General features: G+C 34.7%; 1 protein-coding gene across 2 annotated transcripts in view; it reads left to right on the forward strand.

Annotated features, from left to right (window-relative positions):
* Window positions 1-23,188, forward strand: part of KCTD3 (potassium channel tetramerization domain containing 3) — a 78,349-nt gene that overhangs the window by 53,260 nt on the left and 1,901 nt on the right. The window contains exons 14-17 of one of the 2 annotated variants that reach the window (XM_044673213.1): window positions 8-163; window positions 9,992-10,088; window positions 22,139-22,323; window positions 22,602-22,740. In XM_044673213.1, coding sequence (XP_044529148.1) covers window positions 8-163; window positions 9,992-10,088; window positions 22,139-22,323; window positions 22,602-22,740 — 577 coding nt within the window. The remainder of the gene's footprint in view (window positions 1-7; window positions 164-9,991; window positions 10,089-22,138; window positions 22,324-22,601; window positions 22,741-23,188) is intronic. The other variant, XM_044673215.1, reaches the window with a different exon arrangement.

The following is a 23,188-nucleotide window of genomic DNA, read 5'->3' on the forward strand; positions in this document are numbered from 1 at the left end:
CTAATAGTCTGTGCTGATAATAATCATGTTCGGACATGGACAGTAACACGATTCAGAGGAATGATTTCCACACAACCAGGTTCTACTCCTTTAGCATCATTCAAGATATTGTCTTTAGAAGAGACAGAAAGTCATGGTAGTTACTCTTCAGGAAATGATATAGGTAAGTTAAGCAGTTTTAAAGTTTGTGTTAAGCAGATGGGGAAAAAAATATACTATAGATGGTGTTGATTTCAGAAAAAATGGCATAACATCAACAAATCTCAAGAGTTGGAAGAGACTTCAAAAGCTATTTAAGTGAAAAGCAATCATCTTTACAGTATCCCAATCATTCTTCCCTTGAAGACCTCTAATGAGGAGAAAACCATTACTTTCTGAAGTAGTCCATTTTACTTTTACTTCTACTTACTCTAAATATTATAAAGCAATTCCTTAAATCTAGCCACATTCCTTTTCTTGCAACTTTCAAATGGCTCCCTGGCATTCAGTCCCAGAAGACTGGCCTCTGACCCATTCTGAGGTCAAGTCCAACAAGTCAGAGAGACCTGGAAAAGTGACCTTACAGAAGATAAAGTTTTCAGGTCTGGGAAAGGAAGGGTCTCTTTTACACTAGAATCATGGTGAGACAAGGCAGCTAGGAAAGCACCAGCTGGTGAGAGCTGACTAGGGGAACCTCACTGAGCCTACGATCTGGTTGAGATGCTGGCACATCTGACAGGTAGTGGAGAGGGGAGCTGGCCACATATGGCTGGTAACTTTTCTTTTTCTGACCCGCTTCTTGTTATTTAATAAATAATGATGAATTACGATATATACTACAGAGAATTTTTATCTTAACTTTGTAGGGCTTAAAATTAAGATTGGACTAAATATAAGAGAATGTGGTCACCAAAATTAATATATCTCAAGTCAGAATGATTTTTTATCAGTTTTATTTACAAAATAGAGTGAAAGAGTAAAAGAAATGTGAGAGGGCAGAGTGAGAAGTCTGGTTTATCACCCTAAATATTTGCTCTGGCCCCTTGCTTTACTCTGACAGGACTCCAGAAGCCCCAGCTGGAAGGCCCAAAGGTAAATTAAACAAGGATTTCACCCATGCGGCCTCATCTGAGAGGGAGGCCTCTCTGGTGTTAATCTCTCCAGAAATCAGGAAAGGAAGGTCAGCTTTTTTCCACTCCCCAATCCAAAGTCCAAGGGGAGAAGATCTCAGAGCAGTCTTACCAAATGTTAGAGTCCCAAGGTCCATGCTGAAGAAGACAATCCTTCAAGGTCCACAGCCTCGAAAGAGCTCAAAGACTGATCACAGGAAGTTGCAACCACTTGTCACTTCCTTTGCCTTCCTCTACTTTACAGGGAACTTTGCTTAGGACTGCCCAAAGGGCAGTCAGTCTTTTCTGAGTTGTCACCTACTTTAGCAGACCTCCCCAACTTAGGTGTTAAGTGTCTTGCTTTTGGAGGTGTAAATTCCTGTAGTAAGTAGTTTGTTGACTTCCCTTACTTTAGGGTTAAGTATGGGTGTATTTGCTTTTGTTGATTAATTCAAAAGTAGACAAAAGGAAAGTCAATCCTATCTTCACAATATGAAATTTATTTTTCTGATAAAAAAATTAAGCAGTTTAGGTCCTTGGCTTATGGTAGATTTTCTAGATATTTACTAAATATCTTTTTAATATGTATTTCTTTTTTAATAATAAAAATATATATATATATATATTTAAATAGAATCAGTCCTCTTGCTTTGCCCATGCTAGAAATGCAAGGGCTATTCACAGGCCCCATCCCATTACCGATTACAATGGGAACTTTGCCTTAGTCCTATTCTGCCCTAGGCCATTTTGTCTCACAGGCAACCTAGTGGCCCTCCAGTCTTGGAGACTTACCATATTATTTTTTATTTGGACTTTTTATTTTGATAAATTTCTACATAAGTTTTCCGAAGTTAAATGATCCATTGTTTCCCTCCCTTCTTCCCTCTCCCCTCCTGGAGCTGACAAGCAATTCCATCTGGGTTATCATGCAAAACATTTTCCTACTATTCATTTTTGTAAGTGAATAATCTTAAAAAACCAAAACCCCAAAACATATTCTCAAATAAACAAATAAGTTGAAAAAAGAAACATACCACCCAAAGGAGCTGTATTGATTGGGAAGGACCTAGATGGATTAGTGATGAAAAAATTCACCTAGGGACCTTCCCAGGACCAGTGACGCACAAACTCCTTGGGACTATAGGAAATCAAGTTTATTTTACTTATTGAGGTTAGGGAAATGGTAGGTAAGGCCCTAACCCTACAGGCTCTATCTCTTCCCACTTTCTATGCTCCTTTCATGAGAGAGCTCTTTGGATATTCTTTAAACCCTTCTTAGCCACTTCCTGCTCTTTCTAACCCCCCAAAATCAACTTACTACCTTGTTAAACTAAACATCCCAGATTGAATCTAAAAAGCTGAGGAGACTGGATTCACAGGTATACTGAGTCCTTCCTCAAACCTTAGGCTTCTTAGGTAAAACCCAAAGTCCCAGATATAAAACCCTTTGGTTTACCTTAGCCAAATTGTCCACAGCCAGATTGTTCACCGCACTTCAGGGAAAATTCAGATCTCCTCCTAGGTATCTCCCAAACCCAAGAACCTCCTAGTTTTTTCACAAAACTAGTTAGTTCCGAGGAGTTGATGGAGTCGCTGTTCTCCCTTCCAGCTCAGAGAAAGGACAGTTAAGGAGTGACAGTTTTTTTTCTCAGTTAACTCCCCAAACCCTCCTCTGCAGAGCTTCCTCTTCTAGAATCTTTTCCAGGGTTTATGGCTAAATTCTCCTCTCTCCCTTTTAGAAACAACCTTTGCATTTTTCCCTATCCCTTATTCCTCTATCCTTACAAAATCATATATTGTATTCCTACTCCAGCATTGCTTTCTCTGAAGGTGGATAGCATTCTTTGTCATAAGTCCTTCAGAATTGTCCCAGACCATTGTATTGCTGAGAGTAGCAAAATCCATCATGTTTTATAATTTCCCAATATTGCAATTACTGTGTACAGTGTTCTCCTGGTTCTTCTTATTTCACTCTGTAACAGTTCCTGAAGGTCTTTCTGAAATCATTCTGTTCATCATTCCTTATAGTACAATAGTATTCCATCTTCATCAGATTTTACAATATGTTCAGCCATTCCTCAACTTAGAGACACATCCCTTTATTTTCTAGTTTTTGCCATCACAAAAAGAGCAGCTACAAATATTTGTGTACAATTTTTTTTCTGATTTTTTTTCTCTTGATGATACAGAACTAGTAGTGTTATTACTGTAGCAAAAGGTATGCATTCTTTTATAGCCCTTTGGGCATAATTCCAAATTGCCCTCCAAAATGGTCGGATTTGTTCACAACTCCACCAGCAATGCATTAGTGTCCCAGTTTTACCACATCCCCTCCAACATTTATCATTTTCCTTTACTATCATATTAGCCAATCTGATAGGTGTGAGGTGGTACCTCAGAGTTATTTTAATTTGCGTTTCTCTAATCAAGAGGGATTTAGAACATTTTTTCGTATTATTGATAATTTTGCTTTCTTTTTTCATCTGAAAATTGCCTATTCGTATCTTTTAATCATTTATCAATTGGGGAATGACTTGAATTCTTGTAAACTTGACTTAGTTCTTTGTATATTTATATCTTTATCAGAGATAAATCTTCTAATCTTGGTTGCATTGGTTTTGTTTGTACAGACTTTTTTTTTTTTTTTTACATCTTGTAAATTCTTCCATTCTCCATAGATCTGACAGTTAAACTATTCTATGTTGCCCTAATTTATTGATAATATCACTCCATATTATGTAGTATGTTAATCTGCATTTTGACCTTCTTTTGGTATAGGGTGTAAGATAGTGATCTAAACCTATTTTTTGCCATACTGTTTTGCAGTTTTTGTCAAATAGTGAGTTCTTTTCCTAAAAATGGTATGAAGACACTAGATTACTGAGGTCAGTTTATCTCTAGTCTATTCCACTGATCCATCCTTCTATTTCTTAGCCAGTATCAGATTCTTTTGAGGATCTCAGCTTTATACTGCAGTTTAAGATATGGTACTGCTAGGGCATCATCCTTCACATTTTCTTTCGTTTGTTCTTTTGATATTCTTGACCTTTTGTTCTTCCAGATGAATTTGGTTATTATTTTTTTTAATTGTATAAAATGGTTTATTGGTGGTTTTGAATGGTATGTGTAAAGGTTAAATTTAGTGGTTGGTCTTAAATTATATGAAATAATGTGGTCGCCGAAGTTATTATATCTCAAGTCAGAAGTTTATTTACCAAATTAGAGGGGAAACAATAAAGTAGAGAAATGTAAAAGAGGTTAGAGAAAATACCTATACTAGTCCTCGGCCAGGAGGTACTGTAGTGGGTAACTACAAGGCCTCCTCCAAGATGGAAGCTAGTCTCTTAGGAAACTAGGAAAGAAAGGAGTCAGCCCTTTTCATTCACCCAACAAAGTAGTCTAGGAGTCAGAATCTAAGTTGAAGCCACGATTCATGCCATAGTCTCCAGTGAAGTTCCTTTGAAGACTATCTCTAGGAGACACTCTCCACACAACTTGGGATTTTAATTTCTTCCAATTTTTTCTCTAATTCATTAAAACTAGCATTTCTAGTACAATATTAAATAATAGTAGTGATAATGGGCATCCTTCCTTCATTCTTATTCTTATTGAGAAGGCTTCTGACTTATCCCTATTGCAGATTATACTTGCTGATTTAAATAAATACATAAATACTATTTATTATTTTAAGGCAAGGCCCTTTGATTCCTGTGCTTTCTAGTGTTTTCAACAGAAATGGGTATTGTATTTTCAGTCTAACCATGTTATTGCCTGATTTAGGTCAAATAACCAATCTACTAGAAGTGGCTCGCCAATCATATAGGCCACTTCTTTCAGTACCATTGACCTGTTGATTTGAATTCATCAAAAGTAACTAGAGATTTTTTTATCATCTCTTTACTTATCTTAATCATTAGCTCCTTCTTAGCCATTTTTGTTGTATCTTTTCCAGTCTAAAGATCATTCTTATCAAAGAAAACAAAAAAGGAGTTGAATAATTAGTAGTACATTATTATTATTTTTTTTAATCCCTTACCTTCCATCTTGGAGTCAATAGTGTGTATTGGCTCCAAAGCAGAAAAGTGGTAAGGGCTAGACAACAGGGGTCAAGTGACTTGCCCAGAGCCACATAGCTGGGAAGTGTCTGAGGCCATATTTGAACCTAGGACCTCCCATCTGTAGACTTGACTCTCAATCCACTGAGCTATTCAGCTGCCCCCAGTAGTACATTCTTTATTTTTCCACTGTCATCATTTTATTCATTTCAAGCAGAAGTCTTATCCAATATACTTTTTTTGATTCTCTTCTTTGACTTAGGATTGCATAAAAGAAACAAAACATCATGTGCTCTTAATATTCCTAACAACATTATTGACTAGACTATATAATTTTTATATTTATCCTCTGTTACTTGGCTTTGCTTCCATCTTTTGTACGTCTTTTAACCATCTCTTTTGTTTGATGATTTTACAGTAGGTCTACATCTGTCTCCACAACTTTCCTTTTCTATCTTCATTAGAATTTTCTTTTTGTGCTTTCTTCCTCTCTTCCCTCTCCACCTCTCAGAGATGGTAAGCAATTTGATTTGGGTTATATATGTATTATACATGCAAATCATTTCCATATTCACCATTGTTATTTGACTTACATAAAGACTTATATAAAGCCCAAACCCCAAAATCAAAATGGAATTTAATTCTTGGAGCCTTTCTATCCTGCCTTAATTAACTTTCCCTCTAAAGTTTTCACTTTGAGATCCTATCCATCCTAAAACAAACAAGATAAAAAACTTTAGGTTTGTATTGAACTATACTTGGCTTTCCTCTTCTTAATCACAAATTCCAAGATAGACTATTCATTTTTCTCCAGGGATTCTGTCCTTTCTATCCAAATAATCATTTTCTTTCTATTGGTAAGAATAAAATAAATAATAAAAGTTCCTTTTGTAGGTTCCCCAACTTTTCAAGGATCAAAACTTTGAACTGTTTTGCATCAGCAGAACTGAAAGTACCATATATATATATGCTATATTGTACATCAGTGTTTATTATTTATTTTCTAACAATACGTACTATTCTAATCCCTTGCCTTTTTCTGTTCTAGTAATCTATAGTGTACTCAAATGGCATTATTAGTTCTCTTTTTGCATCTACTCCTTAATAGCTACCCAGATCAAATACAAAATTCTGTGATGTTCAAAGTCCTTCATAAGCTAGCACCCTCCTACCTTTCCAGTCTTCTTATATCTTACCCTTCAAAATATACTCTTTGATCCAGTGGCATTAAACTCCTTATAGTCCATGAAGAAGACACTCCATCTCTCATTGGGCATTTTCTTGGACTTACCCATGCCTGGATTTTTCTCCCTTTTGGTTTCCACCTATTGGTTTTTCTGGTTTTCTTTAAGCCCCAATTAAATCCCATTTTCCCATAATCCCAATTAAAATCCCATTTTCCAACTCCTCTTAATGATTTCCTATCATTCTTGTATATATACTTGTTCATAAATATTTGTTTGCTTGTCTCCCCCATTATTACTGTGACTGTGAGCTCCTTGTGGGCAGCAATTTTTTTTGTCTCTTTTTTGTATTTCCAAAGTATCCCTGGTTCTTAGTGTCTAACATAGATATGAAACTTTTAATAAATGTTTAACTAATTGACTCTAGAAGGGCCATAGCTACAGAATGCTAGAGTTCCATATTACCCACCCAATAACCAGAATCTCCATTCTTCTCCCTTTTTTGGACTTCTTTTTGGATTTGCTCTTTTCTTTTTGGACTTCAAAATAATGCCTCTCTTGCTGTCTCATGCATGAACTACCCTTAGCAACTAGGGCTTCTCTCTCTAAAATATACTACTGCTCAGTCCTTAGAATATCCTTCTGTAAGATCCAATTTCATTCTCCCCTTGGAAAGCTCCTTCGGAATCCTCCATTTCGTGTAGGGGCTAAGGTTGACTTGCTTTCAGTCCCTTAAAATCATGTCCCAGAACCAGGTAATTTCTTCCCCCACCCCATTTTTCAGCTCCCTTTGAGTTATTGTCTTCCTCCATCATAATATAAGTTTCTTAAGAACAGAGATAATCTTTTTGCTTGTTTTTGGGTGTTGCTAGTACATAAGTACAGTGCCTGGCTCATAGTAAGAGGTTAATAAATGTCAATCAGTAAACATTAATTAAATGCCTTCTATGTACTAGGGATATAAAAAACTAAAAACAAAATTCTTCTCTAAACTTTTCTCTCCTTTATACTTCCCTCCCTTGCTCTTCCTCACTCTTTCTCCCTTACTTTCTCTGGTCCTTCTTCCTCACCTGCTGCCTTCTTTCCCTCCCTTCTTTCCCCATTCCATCCTCCTTTCCCCTGTTATAAAATAGCAAATTTTAGGAGACAAATTTTAAATTAATAATGTAGTCTTAGATGGTGACCTTTGTTTCAGACACCGAAGCTATGAACAAGTGAGGCATTTTAAAATTTGGCACAAATGCTTTTCTATCACTAATTTAATTAATCTAGTTAAAAAGAAATGTAAGTTACAAGGCAAGCTCCTCTGTTTTTATGTACTGAAATTCTTTATGAAGGCCTTGGTAGTATAAGCCATTTGAAGATAGTGTAGCGTGTCTCTGTTGTGACTCTGATATCTGATTTTAGCAGGAGGTATATAAAGTTACTGTGATTTGTCTCTCTATACTCACACATTTCACAGTAACAGTTACGTTGTTTTCCCTTAGGACCCATTTATGAGAATCTGCTCTGTATATGCAGTCGTGCCTCACCATACTTATAAGAGTTCTGTAGGACCTATTGGCTAACTAATGTACCTTTGTGATCGTTTTTTATACATGCAGAAATTACAGCAATGATAGAAGATAAGAAAGACTATATTAGGATTGATTTGCATGAGATTTTTGGATTTATATCTTTCAAAATATACTTTTGAGGTTAAGGTTTCAAAATGATTATCTTTTAAAATGTTAAACTTACAATTATTTTAAATAATTCATTCTAATTAAAAAAGATTTATTAATTATCTACTATGTGTAAGGCACTACATGAAATAATTCTGAAAATTATAATTATGGGTTTTCTCACCTGGGAAAAATACTTAAAAAAATAAACATACCCAATAGTAACAGTTACTCTTGAATTCCCCCCTTTAAACTGACTTCAAAGTTCTTGCTAACTGAATGCTTAGAAATAACCATTTGACTGTTTTAGATGTCATAAGGTCTTAAATTAGAATAAAGGGCTTCTTCCCTGAAAGCTTATATTGTTTAGACCTGTCCGCGATTAAAATTACCTGAGGAGAATGGATTTTGGGGAAGATATGAATACAGTATGTGAAAAATAAATTTTCACATACCACACGACTATTAACTTGAAATTTTCTTGATTTGAAGAATGAAAAGGAGGTGAAAGTAAAGGATGTGTATACATATATTATTCCTCACTATAATCTTGAAGCATTTCATAAATAATTTAAGATAAAAATGTCATTTTTATCTGAAAATTATAATCCAGTCTTTATTATTATTGAATTAGATGTGATTCTTAATTTAAAGCCTTAGATTATTTGTTACCATGTTGTCATTTTTTTTAAGTGTGAAATTTATTGGAACATATCTCGATGTTCCATGCATAATTCTAGCTATCAAATAATAGAAGATGATTTAGTTAAGTAACAGAATTCTAGGGAAATGGTGTGGTTTTATTGATAAGATTTCCTTATTAGTTCAGGTTTAACCTTAAAATTCTTTGTTTCACCTCATTTTAGAAAATTTAAATCTTCCCTATCCTTTAACAAATTTTGGCATATCAAATAGGATTGAATTTTTTATTACTGAGAGTATATTCTATAGTCCCCCAAATTGAATTAATACTTTACAACAATGCTTAATATACAATATTATAGTTATAGAAGGCCCAGGAGATGATTAGCTGTCAGGACTACCTTTAAAAAATATAATCTCAGGACTTTCCACAAAAAATTTGTTTAATTTACCAAGTTGTCGATTTGAGCTTGTTTTTCTTAAAATTTAGATCTTTCTTCAGAAATTAGAATGTGATAGGAAAAAATCTGGTTTTAGGATAGGTTCAGGTTAGTTGTGGTTATGTTATAGCTTTATAATCACTTGAAAAAAAAGTTGTCCTGGTTCTCGAGGAGTGTTTTCAAATATTATTTGTTGTGGAAAAAAAAAAGAGAAAAGAGATATTGGTAAAAAGGAAAGAATCTTCTACTGAGAACTTTTTTGTTAAGTCATAGACTTGGCCTACTTACTTACTATCCAGGGATTTTTCCTTTGTCTGTGATGGCTACATTACCAAAAATGGTTCTTCATATTTATGGAAATTGATTGTTTCTAACATAATTATATATGGTGCTGGGAAAACTATTGTATATAAACTTTGAAAGTCTTAGATTCTCTACTGGGGAAGAGAAAAGGGAGAAAATATTACTTGAAAGGTAATATACTTTTCTGTTATAAGTATCAGTAATGGAATAATATAAGAAGTAAGTAGAGAAGCAGCTTGGAAACTGGGTTTCATATCCTACATTTTACCCATACTTAGCTTATGTGAACCTCAGCAGTTCATGACAGAGAAGGGGCCATCGGGAATTGGCAGTTTTTTCAGAGATTTCCTAATACCAATAAAAAACTCCATAAGAACCATGTCAACTTTTAAAAATGAAATTGTTAAAAAACTGTAGTACAACCATGATTAAATAGAACCCATTCAATAAAATCACAAGTACCGTCCTAATATATTTGAAATGTTTTAATGCATGGATTTTGAGATTTATATGGGAAAATACTTTTTTTCCAATGCTAATGATTATGGCAAAATAAGAAAATTTCAATTTTCTCTGACTTATTGCTTTGGGCATCTTTCCATTTCCTTTTTATAGGACCTTTTGGAGAGAGAGATGATCAACAAGTGTTTATCCAAAAAGTTGTTCCTATCACAAACAAGCTCTTTGTAAGACTGTCATCTACTGGAAAAAGGTAACTTTCAGAAGTAACAGGGCAAATATTCAGGAAGTTTTTATCCTGTGAGATATGGAGTACAATTAAAAAAATATATTAATATTTTTTTTTACTGTAGCCTTCATTTCTCAGTATCTCTTCTCCCCTCCAACCTTGAGAGTCCTTATAAAAAGGAGGGATTGTAGAAAAGAATAGGAAATAAAGTCAGTTTAACAAAATTAACCAATATATCAGGCAAATGTGATAGCATACATAATATCCCACATAGTTTTCTAACTCTGCAAAGAAAAAAAAGAAAGTATATTCTCATCTCTCTTTCTTGTGGTAAGCATCGTCATTTTAATTTTTTGTTTTCTCCTTTTACATTGTTATAATCACTGTATATGTTGTTTTACTAATTTTATTTATTTCACTTTTCATCATTTTATGTGTTTTGCCATATAGTCATTATAGTCATTGTTTCTTATGGGACAGTAATGACTCCTTATTTTCAGGTATCCCAGTGTGCTTAGCCATTCTGTAGTAGTTAGATATCCATTTTGTTTCCATTTCTTTGTTACTACAAAAAGGGTTGTTTTGCATATATTATTGTGCCTGCACCTCTTCTAGCTATTTCTTACCTTGAGTTTATATGCCTGTCAGAGGGATATATTTGTATCAAAGAGTGATAATATATTACTTTTTTCATATAAATTTGAGTTGTTTGCTGCATGTTTAGAGCAATTTATAGTGCCAAAGAGAATGTATTTGTGTTCTTCTCTCTTTACAGTTGTTCTAGGATTTACTATTCCCATTTTTTGTTGTCTTTGTTAGTGTGCTGGCTGTGAGGAAAAATATCAGCTGTTTTAGTTTGCATTTCTTTATCATTAGTGCTATGAAACAATCTTTTCATATGGTTAGTAATAGCTTTAAACTTTTCTTTTTGAGAATTCTTTGTTAATTTTCTTTGGTGCCATTGCCATTAAGTTAGTTATATATATTTGGGCTGATTATTTTATATCTCGAATATCTGAAAGTTAACAAAGATATATGATGACAGAAGTGGACAAATGGCAATGATGCCAAAGTAGAAGAGCAGTGAGGGCTAGGCAATTGGGATTAAGTGACTAGCCTGGGATCAAATAGCTAGGAAGTATCTGATTTGAACCCAGGACCTTCTGTTTCCAGCCTTGGCTCTCTATCCACTGAGCCACCTGACCTCAATACTTCTTAAATTATTCATCTAATATTATTATCAAATTATCAATCTTGTAGGAGAAACAAGTCAGTTTTTCCATGAAAATATTTTACATTTTCTTCAATTTTTTTCTTATTTTTTGATGTCTTTTGGAGCTTCCAGTTGCCTGTGCTTACATTTTAAGAAATTATTTTCTTTATTAAACTTTTGTTACCTCTTTTTCCATTTGTCCACTTCTGTTATTTTTTTTTTAGGTATTATTTTCATTTCTTTTGTGCCTCCTTTACTAAGGTGTTAATTCTCTTCATAATTTTCTAGCATCACTTTCATTTCTTTTTCAAATTTTTTTTCTATTTTTACCATTTTTTTTAACCTTTCTTGGAATCAAGGCAGAAGAGTGTCACTTTTATCTCTTAAAAATTCTGTGAATTCTTATTGGGCTTGGGTCCAATTAGCATTTTTCTTTGAGGCTTTACTTGTAGTTGTTTTCACATTGTTTTCTTCTTCTAAGTTTATGTCTTGGTTTCCCCCACTACTATAGTAGCATTTTATGGCCAAATTCTTTGTTGTTGTTTGTTTCTTTTTCTTTACTTCAGACTTCAAGATATAGTTTGCCTCTGCAACAGGAAACACTATGTTTTCAGAGCTAGTTTTAAACATCTGTACATTTTTGGTTCTTGCAAGTTGATGTGATCTGGGGAGAAGTGTGGCTACTTAACTTTTGTTCTGCACTCTAGTCTTTTCCCAAGAAAGGGACCTGGTTCCAGGAAGCTGCAAGTACTTGACTCTGGAACTCTTAACTAGCAGGTCTCTTGTTCCCCTGTTTCTGCAAGCATTAGCACTCCTTTAAGCCCCCAAACTGTGACCAGGACCCCATTTCCTTTTTGAAAGCTCACAAGCACTCCTCTCTACTTTAGGATTGTTGCCCGGTACTGCTTGTAGGCAATACAGTTGGACTCTATGCCAACAAATGTTTGATTGTGATCTCTTTCTGACCAATTGTCCAACCCCCTTACCATCTTTAGGATGTGAGCTCCCAAAGCTGCTACTGCTATTGTGGCCACTTTCAAAGACTACTATTGGTAGTATTCCTCTTAGCACCCTTTGGCCCTAATCTCACCCTGGTGTTACAGACCTTTCCTAAAGACTTCTCTGTTGATTTAGGTAGGAATCAATGTCTCCCTCCTTTTGTTGATTTTCGCCCTCCAAAATTTGATTTGAAACTTTATTTTAAAGTTACTTGGAGTGGAATGTTGGGAGAGTTCAGCTGGGGCCCAGCTGGAACTCCGTCATCTTGGGCACCATCCTCTCTCCTCTTTTACATTATGCTTTATCTTCAGATTATCTATGCTTAAACTTCTTTGTTGCTACCCTAAGTCTCTTTCCTTATTTTAATTTTCTAGCTTTCCTAACATCTTTGATTTTATTTATCAATTTATGTACTAAATCAGACAGTTATCAATTGTATTTATATAAATGATATATGCAATAATTGTATATAATTAAGCTAAAATAGATTAATAATTATTATAATTAATATATTAATATATATTGTAAACATTTTATTACCTTTTTCTATTTTTTTCTCTTCAGTTATGGAGTTAAAGTCTTCCATAGGTTTATTAGAGTAATTTGTGCTTGAAAAGACCCTCTGTAGAGTGATCAAAAATTAATTACAATTAATTGTGATGGAATGCAGTTTTAATTCATTCCAGAATCCCCAAATCAGTACCCATTTAACTCAGTATCAATACTCAATTTAATTGAACCTTTAATATAAGTAAATAAATAAAAACCTAGTGATGAAGACAAAAGAAATGAATGAAAATGCTGATGATTTCACTTCTATTGAATGAGTTGTTATGTATAAAGTTGAGATGGAGATAAGGGAGACTGAGAGGAGAATCATTTTAACGTTACATTGTAGGGAGGCATTCATGCACAAGATAATCAGTAAACCACCACTTTTTTTGTCATTTCAATAATTTATTTTCCCATTTACACAAAGAAATAATTTTTACCATTTGTTTAATTAAAATTAATTTCTTTATTCATTACCTGTCTTTCTATCTAAACCCTTACCTTCCGTTTTGGAGTCAATACTGTGTATTAGCTCCAAGGCAGAAGAGTGGTAAGGGCTAGGCAATGGGGGTTTAGTGACTTGCCCAGGATCACACAGTTGGGAAGTGTCTGAGGCCAGATTTGAACTTAGGACCTCCCATCTCTAGACCTGGTTCTCAATCCACTGAGCCACTTAGCTGTCCCCTTTTTAAACATTCATTAAAAAAAAAAAAGTTCTAAATTTTTTCCTCCCTCCCTGAGATATAGTAAGCAATTTGATGTAAGTAAAATCCTACAAAACATTTCCATATTAGTCTTGTGGAAGAAAATGCATATCTTAAAAAAAAAACCCATGAAGAAAATAAAATAAAAAATAATGTTCTTTGGTCTGCATCAGTTCTTTCTCTGGATATAGATATCATTTTTCATTATGAGTCCTTGGGAATTGTCTTGGATCATTTTATTGCTGATAAAGCTGAGTCACTCACAGTTGATCATAGTACAATATTGCTATTATTGTGTATACCCTTCTCTTGGTTTTGGTTCTGTCACTTTATATCAACTAATGTCAAACCACTAATGTTTTAAGAGAACATAATATATTGTAGATTAGCCATTCAACTGGGAAGATGATTGTAGAGTGGCACATTTTTCAGTGATATGTGCAAAATGCAAATAAAATATAATTCTAAGAATATCTCATGAAGTTGGATAGTTATGAAACTTTGAATTCTAGTAATCAGAATAACTTCTATGATTATTTTTAGCATTTCATCCCTCCCTCAGCTCTGCTACTTTTATTAATTTTCTTTTTTTTTTTTTAAACCCTTAACTTAAATGTATTGTCTCATAGGTGGAAGAGTGGCAAGGGTGGGCAATGGGGGTCAAGTGACTTGCCCAGGGTCACACAGCTGGGAAGTGTCTGAGGCCGGATTTCAAACTAGGACCTCCCGTCTCTAGGCCTGACTCTCAATCCTCTGAGCTACCCAGCTGCCCCCCCTCTCAATCCTTTTTTAACTGCTGATTTTTTTATTTTTCTCGTCTGTGAGCTTTTTCTTTTTTCATTAATTCTTGCTTTCCCTTTTGGGATTAATGCTTTTGCCTGATTTCAATACTACTGTCTTTGTAGCTTTTGCTTTGTCCTTTTTCTATTGCATTTCCATTTTAGAAGCAACAGTTTATGAGGATAGTAGTATCAGACAATAGTAGCCTTATATGGTAGAAGTTTGTCCCAAATTGAAAAAGCTGTCATCTTCTTCCCATTGTATTGCCTTCTACTTGCTATCATTCTCTCTTCCTTTCCACCATCCATTCTGGGTGCCTGCTTCCTCCAGGAATTCATGCAAAAATAATTTGAGATTCTGAAATAACTGGTTTTATTTTTATGAAACTGAAAGAATAATTTGATGATTCCCTATTATTATTAACATTTAAAATGGGAAAGAAAACAGATTACCTTTTTCTTCAGGGAGCAGTTAATTTGATGTGATTATACTCCAAATAAGAGCTAGAGGATAATATAAGATCTATTCTAATAATTAGAATTTTTCTGTCAATATTTTAGTAATGTGCAACAGATTTATATAAATATGAAAATCTTCTGGTACTCTAAAATTTCTTCTCTCAACCCATCTAATTCTTTTAGATTTTAAATAAGGAACTACAAATAAGACTATTAAGTCTTTACAAAAATAATATTTTTGATATTGAAACCATTATCTCTTACTCTAGTTTTTAATAGAAGTTCACTGATTTACTCATCTTTAACATATAATCTAGTTAATTAATATTGTAATGAATAAGTCTCTGTTAGATAATCCATCTATCTTATATCAATGGTTCATAATATGCAATCATAAGCATCTGTTAAAGGAATTAATCAAGAGTATAGTTTCTAAGAATACAAGTTCACTGTTTTACAGCTTATTTGTTTTAACAAAATAGCATTAGGAGCTTATAATGTAGTTGGAGGCCAACTTATTATCCCAATAAATATTATGTCATTGTGATTTAATATTTTTTGCCTCAATGAAGCTGCCAAATGTTCATTAAAATTGGTTTCATATTAGAACAAATTGTTACAAAGCAATAATTCACATCCCTATTTAATTCTAATCTGTTTCTTCTCCCTATTCCATTCCTGTAAATACAAATGACAGTAGTATGTTATAATCAATCAGGCCTTCTGTATGGTAACATAGGTAAATTATAAAATTTATATTTGTATTACTTCGGGAATATCTGTGTTCATGAAATTAACAAGCCAGTGAAAGGAGTATGTAAGCCTTTGGAGAAATTAGTGCAGAGACAATGAGCTATCATGAAACAAATTTGATATTTTATCAGAATAATTAACAATTTGTAAGAGCAGCTGGATGGCTAAATGGATTGAAAGCCAGACCTAGAGATCAGAGATCTTGTGTTCAAATTTAGCCTCAGACACTTCTTTATTTTTTTTAACAACCTTATCTTTCATCTTAAAATCACTACTGTGTATTGATTTCCAGGCAGAAGAGTGGTAATGGTAAAGGCTAGGCATTGGGGGTTAGATGACTTGTCCAGGATCAGCCAGCTAGGAAGTGTCTGAGGTCAAATTTGAACCCAGGACCTCCCATCTCTAGGCCTGGCTCTCAGTCCTGTTGTGAGGAAGATTAGTTAGTTAATCAAGTATTAAGGATGTACCTAGCAAGAAGGAGCTGGAGCTGGTGCATTCTATGATGGAATGAAGGAAGAGGAAGGAGTGCCTTGTGCCCTGAGAGAGAGAGACTCCATTAGTGGTGGGCAGCATCTCAAGTTCACTCACTCTTCTTGTTATCTTGGACCACCTAGGATTTTGGCATCCTGTGAACCTCTTTGGAAAACTGTGAGAACCCTCAAAGCCACCCCTCTGATCCATAGCTGTGCTGTTCAAGGCTGGCTGGTTCCAGGCCTGAATCAGCTTCCCAGAGACTGCACTGCTCCTTGGGCCCTGCCTGCTGGATCACTTAGATTAGAGTAGAATAAGTCCTCCCCTTGCCCTGTGGTTTTGCCCTTTAGATTTTAAGTATAGAAATCCCTTTCCCACCTTTTAGTTAAACATAATTAAAGCTGTTTAAACCATTACCTAGTCTGTTGGTTTCCAAAGGCTCTGGCCTAGTAGTGAGCTGCTGACAGTTGGCCAGCAGCCATTTTTGTCAGATAGGAGCAGCTTAGCTGTGACCCCTGGTCTATCCTGGTCTGTCTCTCCTACAACCCAGTGTGTGTACCCACAACTATTTAGATTATATTTTAACATCCCTGGTGCCCTCCATTATCTATATTTCCCATAGTTGGCACTACCAGATGGTTGGGTAGAGAGACAGACAGCAAGTATACTCTTGGGCTATTAGAATCATACAGGAAGCTCAGGGAATCTGGACATTCTGAGCGGGAGCTCAGCCATTGCGTGAGAGCTGAAAGTTCTCAACCAGTGGTGAGCTGCTCAGAGCTTCTCAGCCCCCACCCCTGGTCATAAAATCTCTGGGTAGGAAAAATACTATTGAGCTTGGAGTAGCCCCAGAGAAAGGGATTTTCTTCATTTTTTTTGTTTTGTTCTCTGTTGTTATGTTTAATTGTACTTGTATTTAATTGTGTTCTTAATTGTTATTAGTCAGGAACTGTGGCTAATAATACAATTGATTTTGTGTATGGCTGGTCAGTTTGGGTGGTGATGGGAACGATGCTGGTTGAAGACTGGATCGATAATGTTTTTTTGGTTCTATGGAAAGGTGTCTGGGCTCTTCCTTACCTGTGGCTTAAAATTATACCCAGGTATTTTAGAGGAATGATGGACATTGAGGTTGCACAATCGATTTTAACTATTAACATACTAGATTTATATTTCATGCCAGTTCTGATCTTTACTGGTTATTTTGTATATAAGTTAAGGTGGATGTTATTTCATATTTTGTATTGTGTTAAGATAATTGTGACTTGGTGTTTGAGGGATTCTAAAACCAAGAAGATGTTAAAGTTGTTGCAGATAAAGTTAGATAACTTGGAATTACATATCCAAAATGGTACTCTTTCTGGTCAACCCCTTGGTACTCCCCATACTGGCAACATGGCTGAATTTGCAAACATGGGTATTTCTGACAAAAGTATAACATCAAAGGCTGAGTTGGAACAGCAGGCTCACAGTAAGGGTGAAAATCCCATTAATCTTTTTCCCCTTCGCGATCTTCCAATCATACACGATGATGGTACATTCCATGTAAAACAACACAAAAGATTTAGGTCTGAGGATGTGGAAAATTTGAAACGAAAGATCCCAAATTTGTATGATTATTCTGGGAAATTTGTGAAGATCTTTAAGGCATTTGTGAAACAACATGACCCAGACTTTGAGGATTGTTGGTATGTGTTAGGGGAGATCTTGTCACACCACGATAGGGCCAAATTTGTAGAGGAGACCAGGAACACAGAGGGAATGACACCATGGCCTGTAGCCTGGGAGGAACTGGACCTTAATTCAGTTCCCATATACCGTATGTTAAAGCAAGCACAAAAGTCCCTTATCACAATTATGGAAAAACATGCAAAGCGTCCAAATTCATGCTCTAAATTCATGGTCTAAAGGCAGATAGCATTAGAGACCCCAGCTACATTTCTGGACAGGATTATTGAGGCAGCTGAAATGTATTTACCTATGAGCATACTGGAAGATACTACCATGGACCATGTGAAAAGGATTTTTGTTAGGAATTCTGTTCCCCAGGTAAAGAAATTCTTCATGGATAATTACCCCAATTGGGAACTGTTGAGCCTAGATGAGATAAAGCAAAAAGCCACATACGTGTTTGCACAGAAGGACAGGGGAAGTGATGACAAGGATATCATCATTGAAAGCCTTAGAAAGCAGTTAAGGGAGGCAAATTCTCGAGCTAATGAAAAGGAAATAAATGAAATTAAGACAGTGGCAGCATTAAGGGCAGCAGAAAAGAGGAATAATAACAATAATAATAAGACCAGTGGTAATGCAAACATGAGAAATCAGAGGCAACAATCTTGCTATGTCTGTGGACGTATTGGACACTTTGGGAGGAACTGTAGGTACAGAAAGAGATCATATGGGCAGAGATACAACAATAATAACAATGGATTTAATCGGTATAATAATAATTATGAATACAGGGGAAATAACTGGAATAATGGTTTTAATCATGGAAATGGCCAGCAAAATGTGTTCCAATGCCAGAATGCATGCTGTCAAAGTGCACAAGCTCCTAATTTGGCAACGATGCATGATTATCTTCGTGTAGGAGCCAGACCCAAGTTTGGTCATGTTGTACAGGGAAATGTTAATAATGGTAACATGAATTGAGGGACAGCTGCATTATGAAGGTGTGCCCAAAGTTCAGAAGTGATTGATCAAGGTAATGGGACTAAAGTGAATGTTGATGACATTGTATGTGTTAAAAATAATGATGATGTAATTGTGAATAATGGAAATGGTGCACTTGGTGTTAATATTATTTTGATTGGTGATAATAAGAATTTAATTAATAATGGTAATGAGTTGATCAGTGTTAATTTAAATGGAATCAATGATAGTCTAATCAATGTGAACCACCCATTTGCTCCCTCAGATACTTCTTAGCTATGTGGCTCTGGACAAATCACTTAAACCCCATCTCCTAGCCCTTACCACCCTTCTGTGTTGGAACTGATACACAGTATTGATTCCAAGATGGAAAGTAAGGTTGTTTTTTTTTTTTTTTAAAGTTTACATGGGCTTAATATTTATAGGTTTACTTTTTGAAAAAAAAAATTAGAGCTCTTTAAAATGTAATTCTACATGTAGTTTAAAATAACATAAAATAGTTTTAGTGCAGTAGAATAAACCTGGTTCACAGAATTATAAATAGTCAGAAGGTAGCATTTCTTGCTTATACTAGATTTTCCATATTTTATAGCTTTTTAAAAAGCAAGTAATATGATCTATTAGAATGTAAACTCCTTGAATAAAGGTAGACTTTTTTGTTTAAAAAAAACTTTTATGTCCTCATCTTATATGACTAATAGAATAATATACTTGAAAGAAACCCGAAAATCTATAAAATTCAACTTGTACCTAAACAAGGAACCTTTCAGTAATATTTGACCCTTTTTTATTATAGATTATAGAAGCTTTATTTTTATTATGGAAGCTTTATGCAATTATTTCCTCCCTTTTAATTGGTTATTTTCCTTCTAAATTTAATTGTATTGTTTTTTAATAAAAGTTGGCCGTTTTAACTTCTATGACCCTCTCTACTCTTTGACAGGATATATATGAACTCTTCTTTAACCCGTAAGTTTGAGAAGTATTTTTTTTTCATCTCTCTACTTATTTGTTTATGATGTGATATCTAGGTCATGTATTCATTTGGATCTTATTGTAGTATATAATGTGAGATCTCAGTAACTCCAATACTACCATAATACCTTCTAGTTTTCCCAGAAATTTTTGGAGAATAGTGTGAATTGTATTAGAGTGTTTTTTTGTTGATTGGGCAGTATGTTACTGCATTCATTTGTTGCTGCGAACCCTTTTCCTAATCTATTCTACTGATTGCCATTTTTTAAACTAGTTTTGATGCTTCATTTAAAGATTTGTTTATTCTTATTTTTATGATTAGATGCTGTTTCTTAAATATAGGAATCACATGTTATGTTACTTTTGTATTCTCTAGTCACAAGCAACATACTAGGTATGTGAAAGGTACATTATAAACATTTGATGTTTGGTTGGTTGAATGCATACTTATTCGTGTTCCATCACTTTTGTGAAGTTTTTGTTATTTGGAAGGAGTTTGATAACACAGAATGGCTAATTAATGTGATATTCTTCAGTTAGGAATACTCGTGAAACAAATTATGTAATAGAAGTATTTGTAATAAGGTGTCTAGAGATAATTGCAAATCACAAGTATGGCACTAATTCACTGTGTGAATTTAGGCAAGTAATTATGATCTTTATTTCACAGTTAGGATTATATTTACAATATTAGAAATTAATAGGGATACATATAAAATCTTCTACTTTGGTATAGAAAGTCAACTATGGCCCAAAATGATGGAGCTGTTTCCAGATAAATCTACCTGGAAAAAAAAAAAGCATCTGGGAGTATCAGTGGGGAAAGAAAGGAAACAAGCATTTTCATTGTTCAAGAGTTTCTTATATTCTCTCAAGTTTCTAACCTGAAGGATCTTGCATTGTAATGAGAGATTACACACAAAAAAGAACTGCAAAGCAGATGATAGATGGTTTTAAAGTCTAGATGTCAGAAACAAGTTGGGGAGGGAACAGTGCCAAATGCTTTAAAAATTATTGTTATTAATCAGTCATTAAATTATGAATTAATGATCAGACTCTGTCCTGAAAAAGCTTACATTCTTAGGTATGTACATATACTGGTTTTGCAAAACAGACAAATCAGATTATCTCAAAAAGGGAGGCTGTAGCAACCAAGTGGGTGGCTAGGGACATGTTAATGCCTTATTCAGAAAGTGGCACTTGAGTTGAATTTCAAAGGAAACCAAGGATTTTAAGTGCATAATGTTTATAATATAAAGAGTCAAAAGTGAACCATCAGAGTATGCTGAATTAGTGTCAGATTAGTATCAAAATCATTTTGGTAGCTCTGTGAAGGGTGGATTGGTTTGGGGAGAGGCTTGAGTCACAGAGACTAATTAAGAGGATATAGTAGTCTAAAAAAGAAGTGATAAATGCTTCAACTAGGGTACTGGCTTTGTGAGCGGAGAAAAGGGAAGATTTGGCAACTGATATGGTCCTACCTTGTCTTGCTGCTACTGAATAAAATCTAGTTGCCTCCACAATCAATAGAAAATCTTATGGTGTTCAGAGCCCTTCCTAACCTATGACCCACACCTTTCTCAGATTCTCATTCCTTACTCCCCACTCCATACTCTTTGGTCCAATGATACTTGCTTTTTTTGCTTTCCCATTAAAAAAGACACCCCATGTCTTGGCTCTAGGGATTTATTCTGCTTGTCTTTTTTTCCCGGAATGCTCTCCCACTTCATCTTTGCCTACTGATTTTGGTTAAGTCCCAACTGAAATCCCACCCTCTACAGGAATTCTCCTCAGCCTCTTTTTAATTTTTAGCAACTTCCATCTCTTAACTATTTCCTGTCTTTTCCATATATAACTCATTTGCATATAGTTTGCTTATTCTCTCCCTCATTAGATTGTGAGCTCCTTGTGGGCAGAGACTGTGCTTGGTGCTTAATAAATGTTTACTGGTAAAAATCAACAGTTGAGCATGACATGAATTTTGTAAATGTTGGGTGATTTGAAGGTTGTTTTTTGAGGTGGTGTCTTCAAAATGTGATGATTTTAAGTGTTCATTTAGAAGGAAAGAGAATGAGTTATGTTTTAAGCAGAGTCTGAGACAGACAGATAAATAGAATGAGAAACAAGAAAGTGAGATTATTGTAGAATTTAGAAGAGAGGAGAGAAATAGACAGCATTATTTTGTTTTGAGAAAGAAAGGAAAGATTATCTCTAACATCTACCAAACATATAGTAAGCCTCTTTGACTAAACTTAGAAAATTTTCTTTTCTTCCCCATTTTATATCAATTTACCTGACCTAAATGATTTCTCAAGGTCCCTTTCACCTGACTATGCTTTGTTTTCTTTTTAAGTTGATTATAAGTTCTTGTACTCCCTTCAAATTATTATTTTTATTTTATGAGTATCAATTGCAGTGCTGTTTGAAATGAGAATTTTTTCATCAGTGTTTTAGACTAAATAACTTTCTATATGTGACACTGTCTAAATTACAATTATGTAATTGTTTTTTCAGAATATGTGAGATCCAAGCTGTTGATTGTACCACAATTTCATCATTTACTGTGAGGGAATGTGAAGGATCCAGTAGGATGGGCTCAAGGCCACGACGTTATTTATTCACTGGACATGCAAATGGCAGCATTCAAATGTGGGATTTAACCACTGCTATGGACATAGTTAATAAAAGTGAAGATAAAGGTAGGTTGCCATATGGAGACTGTTCATTCATATGAGGTACTAATAAAAGGATTATGGGGGCAGCTAGGTGATTCAGTGGATTAAGAGCCAGGCCTAGAAATGGGAGGCCCTGGTTCAAATGTGGACTCAGACACATCTTAGCTGTGTGTCCCAAGTCATTTAATCAGCATTGCCTATCCTCTTCTTCCTTGGAACCAATACACAGTATCGATTTTAAGGCAGAAGATAAGGGTTTAAAAAGAGGAGGTAGAATAATAATGAATGTTTGTATTCCTAAGATGTAGGGGGTCCAACTGAAGAGGAACTTCTTAAGTTATTGGATCAGTGTGACCTGAGCACGTCTCGATGTGCTACTCCTAATATCAGCCCAGCAACTTCTGTAGTTCAGCATAGCCGCCTGCGTGAATCAAATTCTAGGTAGGTCCTATTATGAAACGTGCTTAAATGCTTTTTAGAAAAAGGGATTTGTTTGAATGTTGATTTTTTTTCATACCTTTTTAAGAAAATAGTATAAATGCATCTTAAAGAGATTTATTATGGTCCCAGTAGCCATACGAACATGAATGACTTGGAATCTTAATTTGGTCTGTGTGTTTTGGAGACAACTAGATTTTTCCCATTTGGCTTCTCTTGCAAATTGTTGCCCAGGTATATATCATATTTTTATCTTCTTAATTGTTCCAGTGAAACATTTATTAATGGAAGATAAAATTTAGGTTGCATTGTCTCCTATAGTTGCTATATTTATAATTTATAAAGTGATACAGTCTCCAATAATTTTTTTTTAATTCTCACCCTTAATTACCTTACCTTCTAATAATAACTTCATTTTATGATGAGTTCAAAGAATTTTCTTCCCAAAGGT

This window comes from Gracilinanus agilis, chromosome 4, assembly GCF_016433145.1.
Source record: "Gracilinanus agilis isolate LMUSP501 chromosome 4, AgileGrace, whole genome shotgun sequence".
NCBI classification, from domain to species: domain Eukaryota; kingdom Metazoa; phylum Chordata; class Mammalia; order Didelphimorphia; family Didelphidae; genus Gracilinanus; species Gracilinanus agilis.